Source organism: Pezoporus flaviventris, unplaced genomic scaffold (assembly GCF_033815535.1).
Source record: "Pezoporus flaviventris isolate CSIRO_AGI_PZ_B2104156 unplaced genomic scaffold, CSIRO_AGI_Pfla_v1 ptg000001l, whole genome shotgun sequence".
Taxonomy (NCBI): domain Eukaryota; kingdom Metazoa; phylum Chordata; class Aves; order Psittaciformes; family Psittacidae; genus Pezoporus; species Pezoporus flaviventris.
The window spans coordinates 15,819,856-15,845,747 of NW_026892549.1; the positions used below are offsets into that span (position 1 = coordinate 15,819,856).

A 25,892-nucleotide genomic window follows, 5' to 3' on the forward strand; every position below is an offset into this window, starting at 1 on the left:
TTTATTCTGATGATATTCTAGAAGGACAAGAACGACCTTATTCACTTACAGATTTAACAGCTGGTGAAAAAATTAACATGAATTCAAGATTAAAAAAAGTCACATGCTACAAAACATGCTTGTAATCTAGTTAAATCTCCTTGTCCAAATGAAGGCAGAATATTTGGTATTATACTGACTTTATGTCCTGCATGATACGTTGTATGGGCCATGGTAAGAAAACACCAAATGTGTGTTTCACTTTTCCAGTTCTTATATTCCCATTTCAATTAAAAATCAACACTTCTTTAATATAGATATGTAAAGCAAAAGAATCCCAAGTCATATACTGTTTCTTACTGTTCAGATTCCTTAACTGAAATAGAAAAAATGTTTTTTTATTTTATTTATTCTAATATGTCTAATAGCTAAACAAATCCCTTCTTAACCTCCTGAATAATTTCAAGTTCAATTATTCAACCCATGTAACAAAATAACCATGCAGGAAACATAAACATGTTGAAAAAACTTTTAATGATGTTATTAAGTATTGTATTACTTATAATTAAAGATGCCATGCTAAAATAAAGAAAATGGGAAAATACTACAGTGAGGCTAATTCTCTCCTTACCGCGCTCCTCATTTTCTGGAATGCTAGTGAATGAATGACACTGGGGAAATCCTCAATCTCCTTCCCAGCCAGGTAATGGCCTTTCAGCTTCTCATATATTTCCTTATATTTAAGCTGCAAAATATCCATGTGGAAATTTTAAAATTCATTCTAACAATGTATATGGAAAATAAAGGAAAAGAAAGGAGAATTTATACTAACCTCACTATTTATGTAGTTTGCATGCTTTGCTCCAACAAGTGGAATATATTTCTCATCCAAAGAATAACCAATGGGCTTGCTAATCTCCCAAGCATTTTTGTAACGTTTCTAGACAAAAACAAAACCAAAACAAATAGACGTTTTGGGTAAAAATCCATTATTACCTTCAAAGAAACCTGACGTTGACATTTATACACACATGGAATATAATTTATAGTCACTGAATTGTCCCAGTAAAGTAAATGAGGAATGTTAATTTTGAATACATATTCAGTGTGACGAAGGCAAACAGAATTAGTGTTCCGATTCAGGAAAGTACTTGAGCACAAATTTAAGATGATCTCCGCTTTCTTTAGTATATTTGGAGTTCAGCATTTCTCCTCAGAGTAATACAAGTATCCAACATGTAGATACGAACTCTTGTTTAAAAGGGCAGCATAGAACAGACATTGGTAATTTTATAGATACCTCTTCAATATGGTGAAAAATCTTCCAGTAACCACTGTATATTTTAAAAGCATTAACTGTGTCAGTGGCACTTTTCTAATACATCATATTTAAAAAAAAAATTAAATATATTTACTTTCAGACTAACTTATGAAGCACCTACTCCTATGAATGAGTAGCCACATTTTTAAAAAATAGAGATTTCCAATAAAAATTAACTTATGAATGTAAACAATCTACAGTTTTTCTTTCTTAGAAAAGAAAATGTAAATTTCATTAGTAGTCTCAGAATATATCATTGGATGAATGATAAACTGCTGTCACACACTCTACTACTGCTATTACTGCTTCCAAACACCCAACAGCAGTGCTTTGAGATCACTTCAATAAGGAAAGAAATTAGCCTTATCGCAATGATCCAAACCGAGAAAAAATGAATAAAAAAGAGATTAAATAACTTTCACAGTGCCCCAGTAGACTAATGACAAAAATGAACAGTTTTCTGAAGTCCACCTCACATTCTGTTCATTTCAAAACAAATTAAAGCTTAGTTAGATATTTATAGAATCTTACATCACTGTATAGCAAGGACATGTCTTTGGCATGGTTCAACACAGGAGTATCATCAGACCCAATATACTGGCCTTTCTCAAGGTTAAACGTTTCTTTGTATTTTATCTAAAAAAGATGACAAACACAATGTTAATTCCATGGGAGAAATAAATTATCCCAATGTGTCATTTCTTGGAAGTAGACATTAATTTTCTGTTATCATATTTTCAGTAATGTTTGTAGTTCCAACTACTATAGTACACAGTCAAATGCCATCAGTACATCACACCACAAAATCCACACAGTATTGTAACAAAATTCAACTGGCTGATCAGCAATACAGCTTAGTAGCAACACCAGAACTCCACTAGTACTATACAACTAAGTGCTGTTCACCCAGAACAGGACTCAATTTTAAACTACTACATGCAAAACCTGTAAACTCTAAATAAGAGGCATGCTATATTCTTCAACAGAAAAATGCTCAATTATTTTGGCTATACCGTGTTGTTCATTTATATCACTTCTTATGAAACTTTTTTACCCCGGTAGAAGTCTATTATTAATAAAGCATCCACATGTATACACACGCATATGTAAGTACATGCATAAACAGTACAGCTTAACAAAAGCAATTCAGCCATCTACTAATTCTAGTAATATAACAGTTTCTATTAAAAAAAAAGTACATACATCACTCTGATTGACGGAGTTCATCTTCGCCAAAACAATGTCGGGAGTGTCAACCACACTGGTATAATTGGAAAAGTTATCAAGGGCTTCTTTTGTATATGCTCTCTGCAAAGAGATGAAATATTTTCTTAAACACTGAGCATGAAAAAGAGCTAATTGCGTAACTGCTGAAATATTTTCTTTTACCTTATTTATCAGTTCTTGTGCATTCTTAACTTTCTTGTGTTCCACTGAATCCAGAGGAATCCAACCACAGCCACGAAGCCATTCCAAATCAGACTTATAAATATTCTGAATGATAAAAGACAGTACAAAAGAAAAGAAATTATTTAATTCAGGGTGACATGTCCATTCTTATGAAGTTCTTTACTGTGAGGGTGGTGAGGCACTGGAACGGGTTGCCCAAAGAAGTGGTAAATGCTCCATCCCTGGACAGCGTTCAAGACCAGGATGGACAGAGCCTTGGGGGACACGGCCTATTGTGAGGCATCCCTGCCCATGGCAGGGGGGTTGGAACTAGATGATCTTAAGGTCCTTTCCAACCCTAGCCATGCTACGATTCTATGATTCTATAATATGGGCAATAGAGTTAGACCAAACTAAGTAGAAATTACATATGTATGTGGTATCACTTACATCACTTTGGAGATCATAGGCCTTCCTTGCCTGAATACAGTCATTCTGGTCAGGATGGCATGTCCATTCATGCAGGTACTGGCGGTAGTCAATATCGCTGACCAAGGTCTGACATTCCTTTGCTGCTACAACTGAAACCATATCTGGAGGGAGGTGAATTTTGGATTTTGTCTTGTGATATTCTGATTTGTACAGTCTGTCATTCTGGATCTCGCCCGCATGCTCAAACCACACCAGTTTTGGATCATCTCTCATGCTGGCAACTCCAACATAGTGACCTTTTTGTTTGACATATTCAGCTTTGTATTTAAGCTGATGGAAGAGAGGAGAAATATGTATAAAATCAGCACTGATTATATCTGTTCTACTTTTAACCTGCAAACAGCTATGGTTTTGTCAACACAAAGAACAGATGAGACAGGGAGTTGTGAACTGCAGTCTTAGGTTTTCAGTATATGACCAGATAAAACTACAAAACAAACAGTAAAGTTATTTTGTATAGTCCTCCATGACAAACACATGGAGTTTTCTAGACAAATATGCTGCCATTTCTCATAAACAGTATTTTCAGCACAAGAGGAATGATTTGTTAGAAAATGTTTACTAATAGTTATTTAGTGGATTTAGCCTCATTTTGTAACTAATTATTTGAAAGTGTCTGAAGAGTGGGTGTTTGAGTTATTTATAACTCACTGTTTTGATAAAATGTTTATTCAAACTGAGTCATGTAGTAATTGCAATATTCATTACGAAAAAGTTTAAAAGGTAATGTGCATACCATCTTATAGCTGTTCAAGGAGGAAACCTCCAGCCAATCAGTGAAATAAGAGCTATAGGTAAAAATAATAATACCACTTCAATTATTGAACTAATTGAACTATTGATCTAAAATGTTGATTTTGAAAGGACCATTTCTGGAGAAAGTGAAAGTAGAAAGGAGAACCTGATCTTTCAGCACTGATGACTGTAAAACCCATAATAACAAAGATGACTTATCTGGAGGACAGTGGACTTTTTGGGTCCTGAAAAGTCTACTGTATGTTACCCCTAAGGGAAAGCTTTCTATGTCTGTTGCTAAATTCGCAAGGCCTTTCAGCGTTTCCAGACTTCCAAGCAGTTGCGTTCCTAATGAGAAAAATTATTACCTCACTTTGGACATCATTTGAGTGTTTGGCATGACAGATTTGCACAGTGTCTGGAGGTAAGAGGTAACCAGTGGCTTTTTCTTTCTCCCAGTTTTCCTTGTATAAATTCTGTGGAAAATAAAAGGAGGAATTCAACACTACTACCATGATAATTATTACCATATGTATGTAACCTTTATTGAAGTACAAGGATAACAAATCCTTCCTTTAGGATATTTTTAATAAAGCAAGTTTTCTAAATTCCTCACAAGAATTATTAATGTGAGTAGAAACTGTCAGGGAGTGATCACGTACCTGATTAAGAATTCTGGCTGCTTCTCGGGCCATATCTAGTTGTGGTGTATCTGTTAGAGTATAATTTGACTTGACCTCATTCCATGCTTTGTGGTATTTAATCTAGAAAAGAGAAAGAAATTACTGCCTTGCAGCATCATCACATCAGAACTGTGAAAATATAATACCAAGACCCGTATTTTATGCATGAAATAGTGCATAAAACCCCGAATTTTCAAAGCTGTTAGACATGACACGTTAAATATACATACAAATATGTGGGTTTTTAAAAAGAAAATTGTACAAGAGAAGAAATAACAAAATTTCTCAGGGATAATTTTGAAAATATGTTCCAAGGCAGCTGGGTGGACAGGGTATCTTCAGAAGTTATGTTACTTGTTTGGTCTACAGGGATGTATGGCCAATAACCAAGCAAGAAGTATCTGAACCAGGGCAATAGATTTTAAACTTTTTAAGAGCAAATCCCTTTAGTCAGCATGATCTCTCCGTAAATGTAGCATTCTAGCACATCTCAACCACAGATATCTACATCAAGTCATGTTTCCAAGCACAGGACATGCCTGAATGTGTGTATGTGGTTGCATGGCAGTATGTCATTCAATTCAAACGTATCACTGTTATTGCCAACCTTTTACCAGTGAACTAAAATGGGGCTTGTCACTTCATGTTTACAGACCAGCTCCTCACAGACTAGCCTCCAAAAACATGTAAAGAATGGCAAGCTGAAAGCACATCAGTTTTGTACATGTATACCGGCAAAAGTGAGAAGAATTAAACAAAGTGGGACCTTGAGAGGCTGAACTGGGCAGAGAGAAACCTAATGAGGTTCAACAAGGGCAAGTGTATGGTACTGCATGTGGGGAGGAAGAACCCCAAGCACCAGTACAGGTTGGGGGCTGACCTGCTTGAACACAGTTCAGCTGAGAAGGACCTGGTAGATGGTAAGTTGACTGTGAGCCAGCAGTGCGCCCTTGCACCTAGGAGTGCCTAGGATGTACTAGGAAGAGTGACGCTTTCTCTGGAGGCATTCAAAACCACCTGGACATGCTCCTGTGTAACATGCTCCAGGTGGCCCTGCCTTTGCAGGGGGGTTGAATTAAATGATCTCAGAGGTCCCTTCCAACCCTAATGATTCTGTGATTCAGTGATTATGCTCTTGTCCAAAGCTACTGCATGCAGAAACTGTCATGAATAAAAGATAAAAAGTCCAATATTTACAAGGGCATGTAGTGATAGCAGAAAGGGGTACGGCTTTAAAGTGAAAAAGAGTAGATTTCAATCAGATATGAGGAAGAATTTCCTTACTGAGAGGGTGGTGAAGCACTGGCACAGGTTGCCCAGAGAAGCTGTGGCTGCCCCATCCCTGACAGTGTTCAAGATCAGGATGGACGGGGCTTTGAGCAACCTGGTATAATGGAAGGTGCCCCTACCTCTGGCAGGGGGTTGGAACTCAATGATCTTTAAGGTCCCTTCCAACTCAAACCATGATGTAATTCTGCGATTATGGTTGCCAGACTGCAAGTGGCTATTTATGTTCATGTTGTCAGTGACAATAAATGATATTAGCCAAGACTGAAAGAAGAATGACATCCAGAGGGACCTCGACAGGCTTGTGAGGTGGGCTGATGCCAACCTTATGAAGTTTAACCATGACAAGTGTAAGGTCCTACACCTGGGTTGGAGCAATCCCAGGCACAGCTGCAGGTTGGGCAAAGAAGAGATTCAGAGCAGCCCTGCAGAGAAGGACTTGGGGGTGTTGGGCAATGAGAAAATGAACATGAGCCGGCTTCAGTGTGCGCTTGCAGCCCAGAAAGCCAACCGTATCCTGGGCTGCATCAAAAGGAGTGTGACCAGCAGGTCGAAGGAGGTGATCCTGCCCCTCTACTCTGCTCTCCTGAGACCTCACCTGGAGTATTGTGTGCAGTTCTGGTGTCCTCAACATAAAAAGGACATAGAACTGTTGGAACAAGTCCAGAAGAGGGCCATGAGGATGATCAGGGGACTGGAGCACCTCCCAAATGAAGATAGGCTGAGAAAGTTGGGGCTGTTCAGCCTGGAGAAGAGAAGGCTGTGTGGAGACCTCATAGCAGCCTTCCAGTATCTGAAGGGGGCCTATAGGGATGCTGGGGAGGGACTCTTCATCAGGCACTGTAGTGACAGGACAAGGGGTAATGGGTTCAAACTTAAACAGGGGAAGTTTAGATTGGATATAAGCAAGAAATTCTTTACTGTAAGGGTGGTGAGGCACTGGAATAGGTTGCCCAGGGAGATTGTGAATGCTCCATCCCTGGCATGCTCAAGGCCAGGCTGGATGAAGCCTTGGGTGGCATGATTTAGTGTGAGGTGTCCCTGCCCATAGGTGGGGGGTTGGAACTAGATGATCTTAAGGTCCTTTCCAACCCAAACTATTCTATAATTCTATAAGAAACTGGTTGCAGAACTAGCACTGGCTTTTCAAAATGTGTAGGAAAGATGTTATTCTGCTTAAGGAGCTTCTTCCCTACAATAAGTGATGGAGATGAGCTTGTGAAGACCTATTCATCTTTATGTCATATATTCACAGAATTCCCAGAATTTTTTAGCATTTTTTAAATATCCTTTTAAAGATAAAATCCTACCATTTAAACATGCAGACCAGTTTAACAGCCCATAAAAATGCTGGCAAAACTTACGTCACTACGAATTTCACCACTATTCTTTGCTGTGATATAATCAACTCGGTCCGCCACTGGAGTAAAGGAAAGAGTTTCAGGTTTCGTACGGTACTTTTTCTATACAAGAGAAAAGATCACAAATCAGATTACACAGGAATAGCTAAGAAAGCAATTCTGAATACCTAGACAAGACAAAGTTTATACGGAAAGAAAAACTCTCCATGCACAATTAATGCTGTGGAAATGCTCCAGTTGTATCTTTTTTTTTTTTTTTAAATAAAAAGCATTTAACCATTAACAGTTCTTTAAATTGCAAATGCCCCCAAGAAAATTTCAGTTTTGAAAAACAATGTGTTACCTCATTCAAGAGATCTCCAGCATATTTGACATGGTTGATTCCAAGTGAATCATTTGGCAACCACCCAATTCCCCGTAGCCATTCTAAATCAGATTTGTAAACAGCCTGGCAAAACAAAGAGGGTCCATCTTGTTAGCTACAATCCAGCAAGATTCATAAATAATAGCACTTCTACTGGCTAAAAGGGCAGCAGTAATTCTAATATGAGCACCATATCTGAATTTATTACACTTCAGACTTGGCAATAAATAACAGTGGCATATACTTTGCATTCCTAATAAACAGCAAAGTCAATTCATTGAATTCGGCAGAAGGTCCCTCCTACTTAGAGCTGAAGCAGACTAAGAAGAGACAATACAGTGATAATTTAAGCTAAGTTTTCACTTACATCACTCTGAAGATCATAGGCCTTCCTAGCCTGTACGACGTCATTTTGATCTGGAAGACAGATCCACTGATGCAAGTATTGACGGTAATCAACATCACTGACCAAAGACTGACCCTGTTTAGCTGATACAATAGATAGCATGTCTACTGGTAGGTGGCACTGTGTCTTCCATTTGGCAAAGTGTCTCTTGTATTCCAGTTCACTCTGAACTTTGCCTATGCCAAGGGCAAACTGCATTTTCGAATCTGCTTTTGCATTTGGAACTCCAACATAATGTCCTTTCTGCTTCTCATGATCCAGTTTGTATTTATACTGGGTAAAGAGCAAAGATCACCATTACTTACTGTTATCATAAAAAAGCTCTTAAAGGATGTGAAACGTTAGATGTCTTTGCTAGCACTTACATCACTAGCAATTTCTCTAGAAGCTTTGGCTGCCTTGATTGGGATTGCATCTGCTCTCAAATCATAATTTGTCTTCACCTCATCCCAAGCTTCTTTATACAGTTTCTGAAAAGACAGCAAAATGTCCCATATATGTTAAACATTCTGGCATTTGCCATTAAAGAAACACATAGTTTACTGCTATTCATTTGCTGAAATATTGTAACTATTTTTTGTGCATTATTTCTGCTCTCAGTCATAAATACTGATGTAAATCTTACTGCCTTTCACACATATACAGTGCCTGCAACACAACTTTTGCAACCTATACTGCATAGAAGGGTGTTTGTAAAAGTTTAGAAAATATTTATATACTTCGGGCTCTCATCCATTTCCAGAAAATATTACCTCAATGGTAAATGTAATTAATAATTTTTTAACAGTTGCATGCAATGCAAGCATTTATGTTAAAATGTCTAATTACTTTAAGAACAGCCATCAGAGGGAAGGGAATTTTGCAAGCTCTGTATGACTTCAATGAGATTCATGTGACTTAATCTTCAACTTTGTAAGTAACATCTTAGAATGTTAAAATTCACAGGATACACATGCTACTCTATAGAAATGTAGAAAACAGAATGGTAAGCATACCTTACTATAATTAACAGCATTAGTCTTGGCTAGGTTGATTTCAGGTGTGTCTGCCATAATATGGATCATAGTCTTGTCCTTTTCCCAGGCTTCTTTGTATTTTGGCTGTTAAAATAGTCCATTTTCTGATATTGTAATTATGGAATTTCACTTGTCAATAACAAAATCCCATAAATCCCCCCCCCAAATTATCATCTCTAAAAAATAAAATGTCTGGAAATGTGTTAAACTTGACTTACAATACTACTGATCAATTTTACGTTTTAGCAGCAAGATTTCTCTTTAACTGTTTATAGCTTCGAAACAACTTTAAAAACATTGCAACGTACAATGCTGACTTGTTCGGCATTTGCTTTAGCGAGAAGAACATCTGGAGAATCAACAACACTGGTATATTTCAGGCTTTCAATAGGTGTACGATAGACATTATCACTCAGAAGATCCTGGGCATGCTTCACTCTCTTAACAACTGGAGAGTCATTAGGCAACCAGCCAATTCCACGGAGCCACTCCAGGTCTGACTTATAGACAGCCTGCATCAGATGCGGTCAGAAAAGGAAAACGTTGCGTTTTCAGTGTCATAAGTAAAATACAACTTGGGAACTAGCTTTTAAGTAGCTTGTTTCTTAAACAACACATTCTAAACCTGGTGAAGTTAAATAGAGAGGAAACAACATAACAGAACCAAGTGCCATTAATGATGATGAGTACTAAGGTCTTAAAAAAAGACTTCTGATCCCCTCCAAAACATTTATTCCTCTAGTCATTTCAACAACTTACAAGTCAAAAAAAACCACAAGATGCCCACCAGGAAAATTCAACAAAAAGGAGGAAAAATAATGTTACAGAGTTAATGGGGACTAGAGCTAAACAGTGTAATTCCCGAAGTGATATCAGGCACTATTATTTCAGTATTAATTGAGAAAATCTTTCAGCAAGGAACATGAATCTCACTTTTGAAACTCGTAATTGAAACAGAAGAAGAGAGACCTATGTTGCCTAATAAGCAGCCAAGTCAGGACATTAGCTGTACTGACTCCTCCTGTTTTGAAATTAGCCACTTAAAGATCTTACCTGCTATCTTACACAGGTTTCTTGAAACTAAAAAAATTTCCAAGTCGACTCAGATAAAGAGGAGTAAAAAAAGACATGTGATTCCAAAGAGACAAACAGATGTTATTCCATCAAAATAAGAGAGACAAATACTTCATCCTCTTCAGATTGCTGTTACAGTGTGTGTAACAGATGCCAAGTAAAGCTTCGATACAATTTAGACATATACTTTTAAAATTATGAAAAAGAGCAGATAATAGCACTGACATGAAAAAATTAAAAAAATAAAATTCGGAAGATACATCCTTGGAGACTGTAGTATCAAACCATCAAAATCAGACGGTAATATAACAAATATCAACAGCAATTACTAACACATCCCTGGACATACTCACATCACTCTGTAGATCGTAAGCCTTCCTGGCATGGATCACATCATTCTGGTCAGGCAGACACGTCCACTGGTGAAGGTACTGACGATAGTCAATATCACTGACTAGCGTCTGGCAATCCTTGGCTGCCTGCACTGACATTGCATCGACTGGTATGTGGACCTGGGACTTTGAATCATGGTACGCCTTCCTGTAAATTCGGTCATTCTGCAGCTGCATAGCACGCGCAGCCCATGACAGTTTGGGATCCTCCTGGGCAGTTTTGCACCCAATGTAGTGGCCTTTCTGCTTCTCATGTGTTTCTTTGTACTTGTACTAGACATGCAGAAAGAACATAAGCAGTCACACATTGCTCACCCCAACATGACTCACAAGGCTTTCAGCTTCTAAGCTGTAAATCCTTTGAGCTGAACTTCAGTCAGTTGAGCTGGACACAGAAAGACAGGCATAGCTACAACATTAAGAGAAGACTGTACCTCACTAGCAATGTCTCTGGAAGCCTTGGCGTGTTTGATGGGAATGGCATCAGCTCTCAGGTCATAACTTTTTGCCTTGGCCTCATCCCAGGCCTTCTGGTAATGTTTCTGCAAATAAAATTAATCAACCTTGTTACAAACAGTCAAGACTTGTAGCAATGCCTTTTCTTAAAAGCTATTCTGGAAATTTAATTGTCATACTCTACTAATTCTTCACATGCAGAATAATTTTATTCTCTTACATTGCTGATGTTGAGAGCGTTGACTTTGGACTGCAGCATTACAGGAGTATCAGAAGGTATGGAAACCTGTGTCTTATCTCTATCCCAGTTTTCACGATACAGACGCTAAGGAGAAAAGCGTAATGACATTTCACTATGGTCTGAACATTGAAGAATCCCTCCCAGAGGAATTACTTGGTAATTCTGATTTGCAGTATTTTCCAATTAGTCATTCCCATAGAACAAATTCTAGTCTGTACCACAAAGAAAAGAAATGTCATCACATAAATGAAAGATAAGTGAAAGGCAAGTGAAAGGTAAGCTTACGTCACTGATCTGCAAAGCATTGATCTTAGCCTGGACAACGTCTGGTGAGTCAGTAATGCTGGTGAATTTCATCTCATCCGGACGTGTGCGGTATAACCTCTCATTCAGGAGTTCCTGGGCTTTCTTTGCTTTCACCACATCCACAGAACCTTCTGTCAACCAGCCAATGCCCCGCAGCCATTCCAGATCCGACTTGTATACATTCTACAAAGAAACCAAGGTTTACTGACATTGCAGGGACAACTCTATGTGCAGAGAGATTTTGTAAAAGGTTTTCCCCAATTTCCTCCTCATGAAGTTACACAGCAAGCAGGCACTGAAATGGTGGTGTACTATGTGTTTCCCACACACAGCTAAACCCCAGATTTGCACTGCAAGGAAAGTACTGGTCTTTTAAAAGTATGTATGTTTGCTACATACATACCAGTGGTATTATCTGCAAGTAGTCTGAAAGAAAACATTGTACCAGAAAAATATGGTCACCTTACAAACTGCCTGGATTATTTCTGTTCCCCAAGCTGAAACCATGACTGATTTGGAAAGGACCATATAGACAAATTAAAATAAACATACCAGGGCTGACTGCAGGCTCATTAATGTGCATTTGAAAGTATATTTGCACAGTCACAAATAAGCAAAGCCTCACACACCTGCCATAAAGTTTTCCTACAATTATTCTCACTCACATCGCTCTGTAGATCGTAAGCCTTCCTGGCATGGATCACATCATTCTGGTCAGGCAGACACGTCCACTGGTGAAGGTACTGACGATAGTCAATATCACTGACTAGTGTCTGGCAATCCTTGGCTGCCTGCACTGACATTGCATCAACTGGTATGTGGACCTGGGACTTTGAATCATGGTACGCCTTCCTGTAAATTCGGTCATTCTGCAGCTGCATAGCACGCGCAGCCCACGACAGTTTGGGATCCTCCTGGGCAGTTTTGCACCCAATGTAGTGGCCTTTCTGCTTCTCATGTGTTTCTTTGTACTTGTACTAAGGAATCAAAAAGAAGTATTAAAACAAATAGTGAAATTGGGGTGAATTTCCCATAATTTCACATTGCTACTAACCACAAATATATTTTGTTGTTATGAAATATACTCATTTAGAGTTTACAGATGCCTAATATATTTTTCCTCTACAGCTTCTGGTTATTGTTATCATATTTTATTACTTTCCAATATCTGCTTAATGTCAGGATTTATAATTCTATCTTCCTTTTGAAAACTGTTGTCAATTTTCTTTCTGAATTTAATCCTTTGTCCGTAGGCTTTCAGGATGAACCTGATATACCATGGATTTTTATGTTGTACAAAGCTTATTACTTCATTCTTGTTTCTCAAGATAACTGAAAATAAATCTAAAGGAAGAACATACGTCACTCGCGATATCTCTTGAGGCCTTTGCACTTCGGAATGGAATTGCATCAGCTCTCATGTCATAACCCTTCTTTTTGGCATCTTCCCAGGCTTGTATATAAAGTTTCTACACAAAAGGAGACAGAAAAGGCTTATCAATATTCTGAACGATGGAACTTCTAAATTTCACAATTTTTTTTTTTAATTTTTAGGAATGAATATGTTAAAATATCTTTATTGTTAAATAAATGCTTACTTAATTTCTGAATTTCCATTAGTTTAGTATATGTTTAAATGCTCTTACATGGCTAACATTAGCTGCATTGGCCTTCGCTAACAAAATTGATGGTGTGTCAGGCATCACATGAATTGAAGTTTTGTCTGCATCCCAAGCTTCTGTGTATAAACGCTAGGAGAGAGAAAACCACATTCCTTTAGAAAGTTTCTTTACATGTGGTATAATGGAAAGACTGCAAATTTGAAAGCAGTAGCTATCAAAAGTATATCCATAATACAAAAGAAAAGTAACCTTGAAGCAGAATATGATATATATATATATAAGCAAACTATTACATTCATCAAAGAACGTATTTTACAAACTGTGAGCAGTAGTTCAAGTAAGCTTTAAATCCCGATATCTCAAAGTTTCCCACTGAACAACTCAAGAAAATTTTGTCCTTCATTGTTATATCTTAGGTTAAGTTGGCACAACAACTGATTGATTTAGGATTGCTGGGAAACTGCTGGAGGAAAACTATATTTGTTATTCTGCCCTACCTGTATGAGTTGTCTGATTGATGTTTCTTATTAAAGAGGAGTAGGTATTTTGCGACTTTCACCCTCTAGGTCTAAGACAAATTGCAGAAGCTTCACTTCCAGAGTACATAAGCTATTTCCTCATAACTTGCTCATGATGCGGTATGACATTTGGTCATGATACAATACATCATTATAGCAGTTACGGTAGAAGCCACAATATTCTGCTACATCCTATCTTATAACATGGTCATGGCACTGCCAGCTCTGGATGCACTGTAGAGTACATCCAATACCTTGCTGAAACACTATTTCTGCAGATTTCACACTATTGTCTAAGAACTGCAAAAAAATTTTGCCTGTTCTGTCAGAGATAAGCTTTGTATAGTGAAGTAGCATTAACAAAATAGAAGAAAGAAACTAAACAAGCATTTAAAAACAGGATTTCAGCTGATGTGAAAAAGAGAGAAATTTGCAAAAAAAAATTAGAATTACTCTTGAAAAGTACGTGATTTAGGTGACTTTTTTTTTCTGGACATTCTTACTACATGTTCAGTTTAGAGAGAGCCAAGAGCCTTTCCATGCAAAGGCTGAATTCAGACATTTATTTTCTCTAAGTCCACAATGAAAGTGTTTAGTCTTACTTTGCACTTTGTATTTTTCACCTAATGAATAAGTTCCACTAGCTACTAACAGTAGTGATTTTTGACCAAAAAACAACCAAACAAAAAACCCCAAGCTCACCTTGTTCATTATCTCAGCATTTTGCTTGGCTAAGACCATGGCCAAAGAATCTGTCACACTAGTAAATTTAATTTGGTCTGCTGGCTGACGATACTTCCTTTCACTCAGGATTTCCCCAGCTTTCTTGGCCTTTTCAACTTCCACGGAACCAATAGGAACCCATCCAATACCTCTTAGCCATTCCAGGTCTGATTTGTAAACCGCCTGAAAAAATTCGAAAGTTCAAAAGTTATATATGTGCAACTTTGCTTGAATAGTAAAATAATTGCAAATGAGCAGATCTGAGTCTATATAAACAGTTGTGTGTATTTCCACATAGCAGCAGGATATGGTTTTGAAAACAAGTGTTATTTCTGAAAGTTTAGTGAAATAATTATTAAATAACAAAAAGAAATGAGTTATTAAGAACTCTACAAATATCAGAGTTAAACACAATTTACACCTCAGGCTAAGGACTGAAAAAATAGGATTAAAAATTAAACAAATTTAATGATCTGATATAGTAAACATTTCATTTCTATCAACATGTCTCATGCAAGTGCCTCAAGCATATTATATATGTTTTAAAATTACATTGTACAAAACCCTGTATATGTAATTATGACTTACAAATGTAAAAATTTACTCACATCACTCTGTAGATCATAGGCTTTCTTAGCATGGATAACATCATTCTGATCTGGTAGACAGATCCACTGATGCAGATAGTGGCGGTAATCAATGTCACTGACCAGCCCCTGGCATTTCTTGGCTAACACAATTCCCAGCATGTCCACTGGGCTACTGAAGTGTGTCTTTGTCTTCTCAAAGGCTTTCTTGTACTCCCTGTCACTCTGGATCTTGGCTACGTGCATTGACCACATCATCTTTGGATCATCCTCAATGTTACGGGCTCCAATATGGTGGCCAAGCTGCTTGCGATAGCCTTCCTTGTACTTGTACTGAAATTGAGTTCATATTCACACGGTATAATTATATATTAATAAATAATTCACAGTTTAATATAATCATTAGTATTTTGTTTAGAGAAAAATATTATTTAGGTTCTGCTACTGTTTTATTAATTTTAACATAAAAATTATTTTTATTACCCATATCATTATCTCTGATTTTTTACATAACTATATCACACTTCAACTTAACATTTCATGTCACATGTTAACAAGGTTGATATTCCACATTCTTTAACTATTACGATTAAAATGTAAAGATTAACTTATTTAAAAGCTTATTACAAAACCCCAGTGAAGATAGTCTTAGGTAGTTAATACTAACAGTTTAAGTATCAATCTTGATAGAAAAAACAAGGATCACAAAAAACTGTTATCATCCGTTAGTGATGCTTCCTCATTCCAGAAGCAAAACCTGTCATAGCAATCTTGAATTTCAATATTACATTTTAACAGAAGTGTAATATTTTTCCCTGAGGAAAAGACAGCAATTTATAAGATTTATTTAGAATTTATTTACTAATATATCTGGTTTGGGGACAGATTTTAAAGTATTTCCTATTTTTAATCAGAAATTAATTTGACTAATACTAGCATAGACTCGTACAACTTATTGATCATCTCATTTCAATATCCATGGATATCAATGGAACTATCACAGGGGGCACAGAAATAACCCTCACAATTATTTATTATTGCGATATATACCTCATGCGTAAATGGCTACCCATTCCTTTCATGCACTAAAAGCATGCAGTAGAATCACTGGATTTCCATTTTATTTATTCTATAAAGCTAAGGTATTACAGTAGCAAACAAATGATTCTTTTCCATTACCAAATCCATATAGACATGATTAAAAACCATGCTTACGTCACTGGCAATCTCTCTGGATGCTTTGGCAGATTGAATAGGAATGGCATCAAAACGCAAATCATGACCCTTCTTCTTCGACTCCTCTAAAGCTAGTCTGTACATTTTCTGTGAGAAAAATATTCAAATTTTTCTTTCAAAACCAAAATCACACTTCAGTTAAGCACATATGTGTAATAAAACAAATTAAGTGCTTAAACAATACCGTCAATGTTCAGGCAACTTAAACATTTGAAAACAGCTCTATCTTCTCTAGAAAATAAAAATATGCAGATTTTGTAATTGTATTGTAAATGCCTGGAAATGTTAAGTAATTTAGGGAAGGCAAAGCAAGGAATATTCTGTAAGTTAAATTATTTATTTCCATACCTTGCTATAGAAATGATTTCTCATTTATAGCAGGTAATATATTTCAAAAGCCTAATTAGACACCAGCATTTTAGTGAAAGAACAATTCTAACAGTGGAGCTGGCAATTTGTGAAACTAGACAACTTAACAGTATTGTAATATTAATCAAACTCAGAGATGACAAAATTGTACTTGACAGAATAAAAGGATTTCTGACAACTCTTCAGTTTTACTTACCTGACTGTAGTTTATCTGGTTTTGTTTAGCTAGCAGGATTTCTGGTGTGTCAGGCATGACATGAATCATAGTCTTATCTTTATTCCATGCTTCAGTGTACAAATGCTAAGAAAGAATAAAGAAAGTGATTAAGATTGCATTCCAAAACAGGTCAATATTAGTCAGGTAAATCACAGAGCACACTAGGTAAAATTATAGAAAAAATAGCATGAATAAACAGTTAGGTATTTGATCAGGTAGAGATACCATTATTAAAAAGAGATTTACCTGAGGAAATTCAACAACATTTAGAAAACTGCCACATTACTTAAGAATGAGTAAACTGAAGTATTATTACTGCTCACTGCAGAGACAAGTCAAAGAAAAGATTAAAATGTAATATGCAGAATATTATAAAGTTGAGGCTTCAATTACAAGTCTTGATAGTTTTTACTAAAATAAACAGAACACACTACTTGAAAATACATGATTTCTTAACTTCAGCATTACCTGTGATCATTATATTTCTAGTCCTGCACCCAGAGGTGAGGCAGGGACTACTGACACGTTACCTAATCGAATCGACACTCACCTTATTCATTGTCTCTGCATTCTGCTTGGCTAAGACCATTGGTACAGAATCCGGGATGCTAGTAAACTTAATTGTGTCCGGCGGCTGACGGTATACTTTATCACTCAGGATCTCTGCCGCCTTTTTGGCTTTCTCAACTTCTGGGGAACCAATTGGGACCCAACCAATGCCTCGTAACCACTGAAGGTCAGACTTGTAGCAGTTCTATTACCAAAATATACATAGGTTATTCTAATAATCGTAATGAAATTTACATAGTGCATCTTTTCACAGTTAAGCAACCTCACTATCAACTTTTAATTCAAATAAATTCAAAATCCTAGAGAAAATTTTAGGAAAAATAACTGCACACATATACATTAAGAGTGATACCATTATCCAAATTTCACAGAATGGCAGATGATAAAAAGCCCAAATTATGGAATTAAAGAATTTAAATATCAGTTAGTTAAAATATCCTATTGGAGACAGAAGTTTCAAATTAGCAATGAAATTTAATCTTGAAAATGTCATTCTACCACAGTGATATGTGATCCACCTATGTAAAATATCAAATACATTCCTCAACAGAAATGAAATCAAAAAGAGCTTACATCACTCTGCAGATCATAGGCTTGCCTAGCATGGATAACATCATTCTGGTCTGGTAGACAGATCCACTGATGCAGATAGTGGCGGTAATCAATGTCACTGACCAGCCCCTGGCATTTCTTGGCTAACACAATTCCCAGCATGTCCACTGGGCTACTGAAGTGTGTCTTTGTCTTCTCAAAGGCTTTCTTGTACTCCCTGTCACTCTGGATCTTGGCTACGTGCATTGACCACATCATCTTTGGATCATCCTCTATGTTACGGGCTCCAATATGGTGGCCAAGCTGCTTCCGATAGCCTTCCTTGTACTTGTACTGAAATATAAATCAAGATAGTATATTTCTGCATTACCTACTAATATCAGTTACTCATATTAAATATTTCTAATAATAAACTCTTAAGATTACTCCATAGCCAAAGTCAAAACAACGCAAACTGTCAAAGCAATTCTGGGGCTAATAATATCAATTCTCACATTAAATTTTTGAGATTTGAGTTAGAACCCTAGAGATTTTTAAGTAAGCTTTTTGATAAAAAAACTGTTCACTCACATTAGTGAGAAATAAACCTCTTATTAAACATTTGATCTTTATCAAATATAATAATATACATGTTCTTAAGATTTAATTAAGGATACAGTTATGAGCTATAAAATTGATGAGAGGCACTATATTCTCCTTATAACTTCTCAAACTTTTTACAATAAAATCTTTAAACATATATAATAATTTGCTTCCCAAAATCTTATCATTTGGGATCACAGTTTAATTGAAATGCTTTTTTCAGATTCCAGCTATATGTTTCAGGTTGCAGAGATCAAATATCATCACACAAAAAAACAAAACAGTAGTTTCTTACATCACTGGCAATTTGCCTGGATGCTTTGGCAGCTTGGATGGGGATAGCATCACTTCTCAAGTCGTAGCCTTTCTTTTTGTCCTCTTCCATGGCCTGCTTGTAGAGTTTCTAGGTGAAGAATTAAACAGTGAGATTTATGTAAGTTCATTCCATATATTGCATTCTATGCAAAACAAACTGTTTGTGAGTAGATTTTTAAAATTGTGTTAGGATTTATTCCAACATAGCTTTATCTAACTTTCTCAACTCAAAGCCCCAGATCAGTAGGTGATACAAATTCATAACAAAGTAAAAACTTTGCTAAATACATTTGCTAACAATTTTTTTTTTCTTTTACTACTTTAAACAACATGGACTACAATTTACAGATAAACTATTGTTCTATAAAGTGAAGTAAAACTTACTTTTTAAACCACTTCTTACTGACGTGAATTTATTTGCCTAAACTAACACCAAACATTGGGATTACTGCTCTTCAGAACTGTGCTGAAAATTACATTTTTGGTATTTCCAAGGGTGAAATTAATTTTGTACCTTCCTAACAGTATGCACACTGACAGAAAGGACTCCCAGAAATTCACTGGAGACACACAGCTTCCCATGGAATTTATTGTCAATACTGCTCACTGTTGTATGTATGCACTACTGTATAAATATCAAAATTGTGTTTTTAAAGTCATGATTTTGAGGATAAATATTGGGGGTTTCTTAAAGAAATTGATGGTATCATCAATACAAGGTTTATCAGAACACTAATGACCCAGCCATTAAATAGACCAGTTACATTTGGAGAGCTCACACACTCACCACACTGTAGTTTTGCATGTTCTGTTTTGCCAGTATGATTTCAGGTGTGTCAGGCATTACATGGATTTGTGTCTTGTCTTTATCCCAGGCCTCAGTATATAAACGCTGTAGCAGAAATAATGTATGTTAAAGGGGAAGAACAATGGTGACTACTTGGAGACCTCCTAAAACACAGGAAGAATTAAAGACCTGTACTCAAAGCCTAAAAAAAAAAAAAGAAAACCCAAAACAAAACCCCACCTTATTCCTTATATAGCAATGAGATTTTACATTCATTCTATAACCTGTATATTAAGTATCTAGAGAATTAGTAATGGAGAAAAAATTCTGTTCAAAAAACAGTGTTTAGAAGAAAAGGGACAGAATACTCATCAGACACACAGAGATCTAAATGCTAAGGACAAGCCATGCTTGGAAGAGGAAATGGTTTCATTGACATAAACAGGGTTGAGATCAGGGCCACAGATTAAGAAAACTCTTACATTAAGTACTACACTGAATTGTTTAAAATAGGAATGCTTTAAAGACTGACCTAACACAAGTACTTTATTAAGTATTTATTTATTTAATAAATCTAGATTTATTAAACAAATTGATATATTAAAAATTAAAGTTAGGTAACATATTACTAGATACACAGTATAGTGCGTGGAAACTTCACAGTTGATAATTCAAATTTAAATCAGTAATTCAAAAGATATTGTTTAATTAGAACTTACTGAAAATAAGTTACCTGACAATTACCAAAAACGTAACTTACACTTTCAAAGCCTTGCTGCACAGTAATCTGATATAGCAATCACACATTTGTATTCCTAGTCCTGTCTAGAGTTTACGCAGGGACTGCTGATGGGTTACCTAATCGAATCGACACTCACCTTATTCATTGTCTCCGCATTCTGCTTGGCTAAGACCATTGGTACAGAATCAGGGATGCTCGTAAACTTAATTGTGTCCGGAGGCTGACGGTATACTTTATCACTCAGGATCTCTCCTGCCTTTTTGGCTTTTTCAACTTCCAGGGAACCAATTGGGACCCAACCAATGCCTCGTAACCACTGAAGGTCAGACTTATAGCAGTTCTACCACCAAATACAAATACAGCTGTCTCATTAATATTGCCAGTTAAACATTTTACATATACCATGCAACTAATTATTACTTTCTATATGTTGTCTTCCTCCTACTTCAATCTGCAAAACCATCTTTGTTAGGAAGATAGACTGAGAACACATATGTGTAATATGTGACGACATGTGAAGGCACATATCTGTGTTCAAGAGGTATTTTTCATCCAGAAACATGCTGGAGAATGGTCAAAGAGCAATAGATTATAACAAAACCCTGGAAGTCAGCAGAAACTTTTCCTGTAATATTTGTTCACAATAAATGCATAGTCACCCACTTAAAACAACAGCTCATAATGTAAAACACCTTCTCCAAGACAGAACAAAGTAATTCCTTCCAATAAAGAGGCTGAAATTTAAAATAATAATAAAAAAAAACCTAGGCAATTTCCTATTTATATACTGTTAACTCTGCAAAGACTGACTATTACAAAGGAGTATATGCAGATAGATCTAGTGTTCAGCTAACTAATAAGCTCTTTAGAAACTGCCCTAATACTCACACATACTGCAACTCACACAGAGATTCAATCAGCCCAAAAAATCCAATGACCATGCAAGGAATGGAAAAGAAAAACATAAAAAAACATAATGTGAAAAAAAAACACCCATTATGTGACACAGACACGTCAAGCAGCTTCCCTATTTTAGAAAAAAAAAAAATGACATACAATTTAGAACTCCAATACTTATCGCTGAGTACTCACATCACTCTGTAGATCATAGGCTTGCCTAGCATGGATAACATCATTCTGGTCTGGTAGACAGATCCACTGATGCAGATAGTGGCGGTAATCAATGTCGCTGACCAGCCCCTGACATTTCTTGGCCAACACGATTCCCAGCATGTCCACTGGGCTACTGAAGTGTGTCTTTGTCTTCTCAAAGGCTTTCTTGTACTCCCTGTCACTCTGGATCTTGGCTACGTGCATCGACCACATCATCTTTGGATCATCCTCAATGTTACGGGCTCCAATATGGTGGCCAAGCTGCTTGCGATAGCCTTCCTTGTACTTGTACTACAGACAAAAAAGTGTTCAGAGAGATTTAGATTAGTTTTCATTTCATGACAGAGGTTAGAAGCCCTGCATTCAATTACGAGCACCCAGAAACTCGGCAAAAGGTGGGCCGATAAAGGCTCCGCTGTACTTACATCACTTGCAATGTCTCTGGAAGCTTTAGCAGATGTGATAGGAATGGCATCTGCTCGCATGTCATAGCCCTTTTTCTTATCTTCCTCCATCGCAAGTCGGTACAGTTTCTGGAACAGAAACAACCACTCCCCTCAAACAACACTGCTTTCCAGGCCACAGCTGTGTCCAGGGATGGATGCTTAACCCCAGCTCAGCCACCTACCTCACTGTAGTTCACTTTGTTCTGCTGGGCCAGCAAAATATCAGGTGTATCCGGCATAATGTGAATGCTGGTTTTATCTTTCTCCCAGGCTGACGTGTACGCACGCTGAAAAGAACAAGTCCAACGTGAAAGAAGGCCAAGCTAGCACATGGCAACAAACTCAAACAGCAAAGTAGATCCAGGAACTGAAGACAGGGGACTCCACTTTGCAATACCTCAGGAACACCTCTTCTTGACCCAAAACCTCCTAAAACTACACCATTTTCTTTTTTACCCTGCGCCCAATAACACGTAAGAGAATTTGATCACAAACAACAAAAACAAAGACCCCATGCAAGAGGAGGCAATATCCCCATTAAGACACCCAGGCCTCGGAAGGAGAGAACACAGCATCTTGGGCCATGCACCTATTCTCCTCAGGATAAAAACACAAGCAAAGCTCACCTGGTTCATGATTTCAGAGTTGTGCTTTGCCAGAACCATGGGCATTGAGTCGGGAAGACTCGTGAATTTGATGGTGTCCGGGTGTTGCCGATACTTCTTGTCACTCAGGATGAGGCTCGCCCTCTTATTCTTCTCGTCGTCCAGCGAACCAATCGGGGACCAGCCAATGCCCCTCAGCCATGTAAGGTCAGACTTGTACACATTCTGAAAGGACAGGCAAGGACACAAAGCTGCTCAGCATCCTCCTCACGCCATGCAACCACTCCTTCTGCCAAGGGAAGCTCTGCCGACGAAAACACATTCCCCGGGTAAACCACTTACCACCAGAAAAGGGACTCCCATTAAGCTCAGATCCACATAGCCTGCCTGCCCACACCTACAGCAGCAAGAGCTAGTGCCAAGCCATCCACATACCTTCCACCTCCATCCTCCTCATCTCCCTGGGAACCAACTGCCACACTTGGCCATCTCCAGCTGGCAGAGCCATCAGAGAAGCCTTACACCTCATCACCTAACACTCTTCGTACCATTTGCCTCTGCACACCTGGCATGCCTTTGACCACTGACAGTCCTGCAGAGGAAAACATTTGACTCTGTTGCCCTCCCCCTGCCATACACAACTACAGACACCTGCAACAACCCTTCCCCAGAATGCTCAAGGCAAGACAGGGCTCTTCTGTGACCATCACGTATGACCACACACTAACACCAGCACTGGCCATTCCTGACAAATCTCAGCAAAAATAAAGCTCGACTGCTGCGACCTCTCCTGAACTGTCAAATCAGAAACTAATGAGACCCGGAAGAGAAAGGCTGAAACTGTACGTTTCTTTTCAATAGAAATACAGGGGGAATGGCACTAAACTGTCAGAGGAGAGACTAAGATTAGGTATTAGGAAGAAGTTCTTCCTTGTGAGGGTGGTGAGCACTGCCACAGGGTGCCAGGAGAACATCTGGATGCCCAGTGCCTGCAAGTATTCAGGGCTTTAAGCAACCAGGTCTAGTGGAAGACTGGTTCGTACTGTAGAAGTCGTGGGAAGTGGAGATCATTGAGGTCCCTTCCAACCCCAAACCATTCTAGGATTCAGCAAGAATTTACCTACACCACACAGTCTCAGCCCCACAGAAGAAGCATACACTTATGCTCCCCATCTGGACTTGCTCCAAGAAAGGAATACTACTGACCAAAGTTGTTTCCTGGTTTTCACATGGACAGCAAGGAACAACTTACATCACTCTGGAGGTCGTACACTTTCCTGGCTTGCACAACGTCATTCTGGTCCGGCAGACAGGTCCACCGATGCAGAGGGTGCTTGTAATCAACATCACTGACCAGCTCCTGACATTTCTTGGCCAACACGATTCCCAGCATATCCACTGGGCTACTGAAGTGTGTCTTTGTCTTCTCAAAGGCTTTCTTGTACTCCCTGTCGCTCTGGATCTTGGCTACGTGCATCGACCACATCATCTTTGGATCATCCTCTATGTTACGGGCTCCAATATGGTGGCCAAGCTGCTTCCGATAGCCTTCCTTGTACTTGTACTATAGCAAAAAGGAGTTCAATGACTTTTAGATAAGTTTTCTTTCTCTCCATAGCAGCCCCTAAACCTCAAACTCTCTACAAGTTAGCATCTGACACCAGAGACAGTGAAAAGCAAGAAAGTTTTAAGATGATGGACTGCAGAGTACAGCTGCAAAAGGATTCTTATAACATTATCTGCCTCATATGCCTTCCACATTTTCCAGACATTCCATGCCTGTAAATTAGGAGATACTACTCAGGATCAGGGAGTAAAAAAGGTCTTAACATAATGGCAGCAATACAAGAGCCACAAATCTCAATGAGTAAACTAAAAGGAAATATCAATTAGTAACCCCCAAGATAGCACCCAAATAAACTACAATTATATCTATTTAGGAGATAAAAAATGAGGAACATAAAGACAGAATAGGAAGATTAAGTGTAGACAGTAGTTAAATTAAATAAATATTTATATTAATAAATAAAAATAACAGAAAAAATATTTTATTTTACCCTGCCTTTATTTTCTACACTAAAAATAGGTTGGGGTTTTTTGCTACCATTGTGCAGTTCAGCTGTGTCTACTACCAGGGGCATGCAGGGTGCTCACAGTGAGGGCCGGACTCCTCCTCACAAATCCACCCTGAATGCTCAAGGTGATGCTGCCACAAGCCCCGCAGGGGCATTGCTTTGGATTACGTCCATTGCACAGATCGCACACATACTCTCCCCACCATCTGCAAATTCCCTAACAACACTGCACACTGACAGCATGCAGGGCCAGCTACATGCAGACCCTCCAGAATCAAAATACTTATGGACTGGCTGACTGGTTATGACACGTAAGTTGGATCCATGTGGCTCAGGTTAGAAGCCCTGCATTCAATTACATGCACCCGGAAACTCTCTGAAAGGGGGGGCCGACAGGGGCTCCCCTGTACTTACATCACTTGCAATGTCTCTGGAAGCTTTAGCAGATGTGATGGGAATGGCATCTGCTCGCATGTCATAGCCCTTTTTCTTATCTTCCTCCATCGCAAGTCGGTACAGTTTCTGGAACAGAAACAACCACTCCCCTCAAACAACACTGCTTCCCAGGCCACAGCAGCGTCCAGGGATGGACGCTTAACCCCAGCTCAGCCACCTACCTCACTGTAGTTCACTTTGTTCTGCTGGGCCAGCAAAATACCAGGTGTATCCGGCATAATGTGAATGCTGGTTTTATCTTTCTCCCAGGCTGACGTGTACGCACGCTGAAAAGAACAAGTCCAACGTGAAAGAAGGCCAAGCTAGCACAGAGCAACAAACTCAAACAGCAAACTGGATCAAGGAACTGAAGCCAGGAGGACTCCACTTTGCAGTGCCTCAGGAACACCTCTTCTTGACCCAAAACATTCTAAAAATACACCCTTTTTCTTTTTTACCCTGCGCCCATTAACACATAAGAGAATTTGATCACAAACAACAAAAACAAAGACCCCATGCAAGAAGAGGCAATATCCCCATTAAGAAACCCAGGCCTCGGAAGGAGAGAACACAGCATCTTGGGCCATGCACCTACTCCCCTCAGGTTCAAAACACAAGCAAAGCTCACCTGGTTCATGATTTCAGAGTTGTGCTTTGCCAGAACCATGGGCATTGAGTCGGGAAGACTCGTGAACTTGATGGTGTCTGGGTGTTGCCGATACTTCTTGTCACTCAGGATGAGGCTCGCCCTCTTATTCTTCTCGTCGTCCAGCGAACCAATCGGGGACCAGCCAATGCCCCTCAGCCATGTAAGGTCAGACTTGTACACATTCTGAAAGGACAGGCAAGGACAACAAAGCTGCTCAGCATCCTCCTCACACCATGCAACCACTCCT

The 25,892-nt window shown here is 38.3% G+C and overlaps 1 protein-coding gene across 19 annotated transcripts in view; it reads right to left on the bottom strand.

Annotated features, from left to right (window-relative positions):
* Positions 1-25,892, bottom strand: part of NEB (nebulin) — a 124,560-nt gene that overhangs the window by 51,409 nt on the left and 47,259 nt on the right. For all 19 annotated transcript variants that reach the window (XM_061445733.1, XM_061445651.1, XM_061445643.1 and 16 more), the window contains exons 52-89: positions 25,625-25,828; positions 25,179-25,283; positions 24,976-25,083; positions 23,739-24,050; positions 22,508-22,711; positions 22,064-22,168; positions 21,861-21,968; positions 21,415-21,726; positions 20,459-20,662; positions 19,581-19,685; positions 18,774-18,881; positions 17,918-18,229; positions 17,325-17,528; positions 16,754-16,858; positions 16,168-16,275; positions 14,974-15,285; positions 14,345-14,548; positions 13,149-13,253; positions 12,864-12,971; positions 12,168-12,479; positions 11,482-11,685; positions 11,176-11,280; positions 10,934-11,041; positions 10,461-10,772; positions 9,342-9,545; positions 9,013-9,117; positions 8,383-8,487; positions 7,979-8,290; positions 7,591-7,695; positions 7,251-7,349; positions 4,579-4,680; positions 4,285-4,392; positions 3,140-3,451; positions 2,690-2,794; positions 2,504-2,608; positions 1,832-1,936; positions 812-919; positions 611-724 (exon numbers count right to left, since the gene is read on the bottom strand). In XM_061445733.1, the coding sequence (XP_061301717.1) occupies positions 611-724; positions 812-919; positions 1,832-1,936; positions 2,504-2,608; positions 2,690-2,794; positions 3,140-3,451; positions 4,285-4,392; positions 4,579-4,680; positions 7,251-7,349; positions 7,591-7,695; positions 7,979-8,290; positions 8,383-8,487; positions 9,013-9,117; positions 9,342-9,545; positions 10,461-10,772; positions 10,934-11,041; positions 11,176-11,280; positions 11,482-11,685; positions 12,168-12,479; positions 12,864-12,971; positions 13,149-13,253; positions 14,345-14,548; positions 14,974-15,285; positions 16,168-16,275; positions 16,754-16,858; positions 17,325-17,528; positions 17,918-18,229; positions 18,774-18,881; positions 19,581-19,685; positions 20,459-20,662; positions 21,415-21,726; positions 21,861-21,968; positions 22,064-22,168; positions 22,508-22,711; positions 23,739-24,050; positions 24,976-25,083; positions 25,179-25,283; positions 25,625-25,828 (6,363 nt within the window). The remainder of the gene's footprint in view (positions 1-610; positions 725-811; positions 920-1,831; positions 1,937-2,503; positions 2,609-2,689; positions 2,795-3,139; positions 3,452-4,284; positions 4,393-4,578; positions 4,681-7,250; positions 7,350-7,590; positions 7,696-7,978; positions 8,291-8,382; positions 8,488-9,012; positions 9,118-9,341; positions 9,546-10,460; positions 10,773-10,933; positions 11,042-11,175; positions 11,281-11,481; positions 11,686-12,167; positions 12,480-12,863; positions 12,972-13,148; positions 13,254-14,344; positions 14,549-14,973; positions 15,286-16,167; positions 16,276-16,753; positions 16,859-17,324; positions 17,529-17,917; positions 18,230-18,773; positions 18,882-19,580; positions 19,686-20,458; positions 20,663-21,414; positions 21,727-21,860; positions 21,969-22,063; positions 22,169-22,507; positions 22,712-23,738; positions 24,051-24,975; positions 25,084-25,178; positions 25,284-25,624; positions 25,829-25,892) is intronic.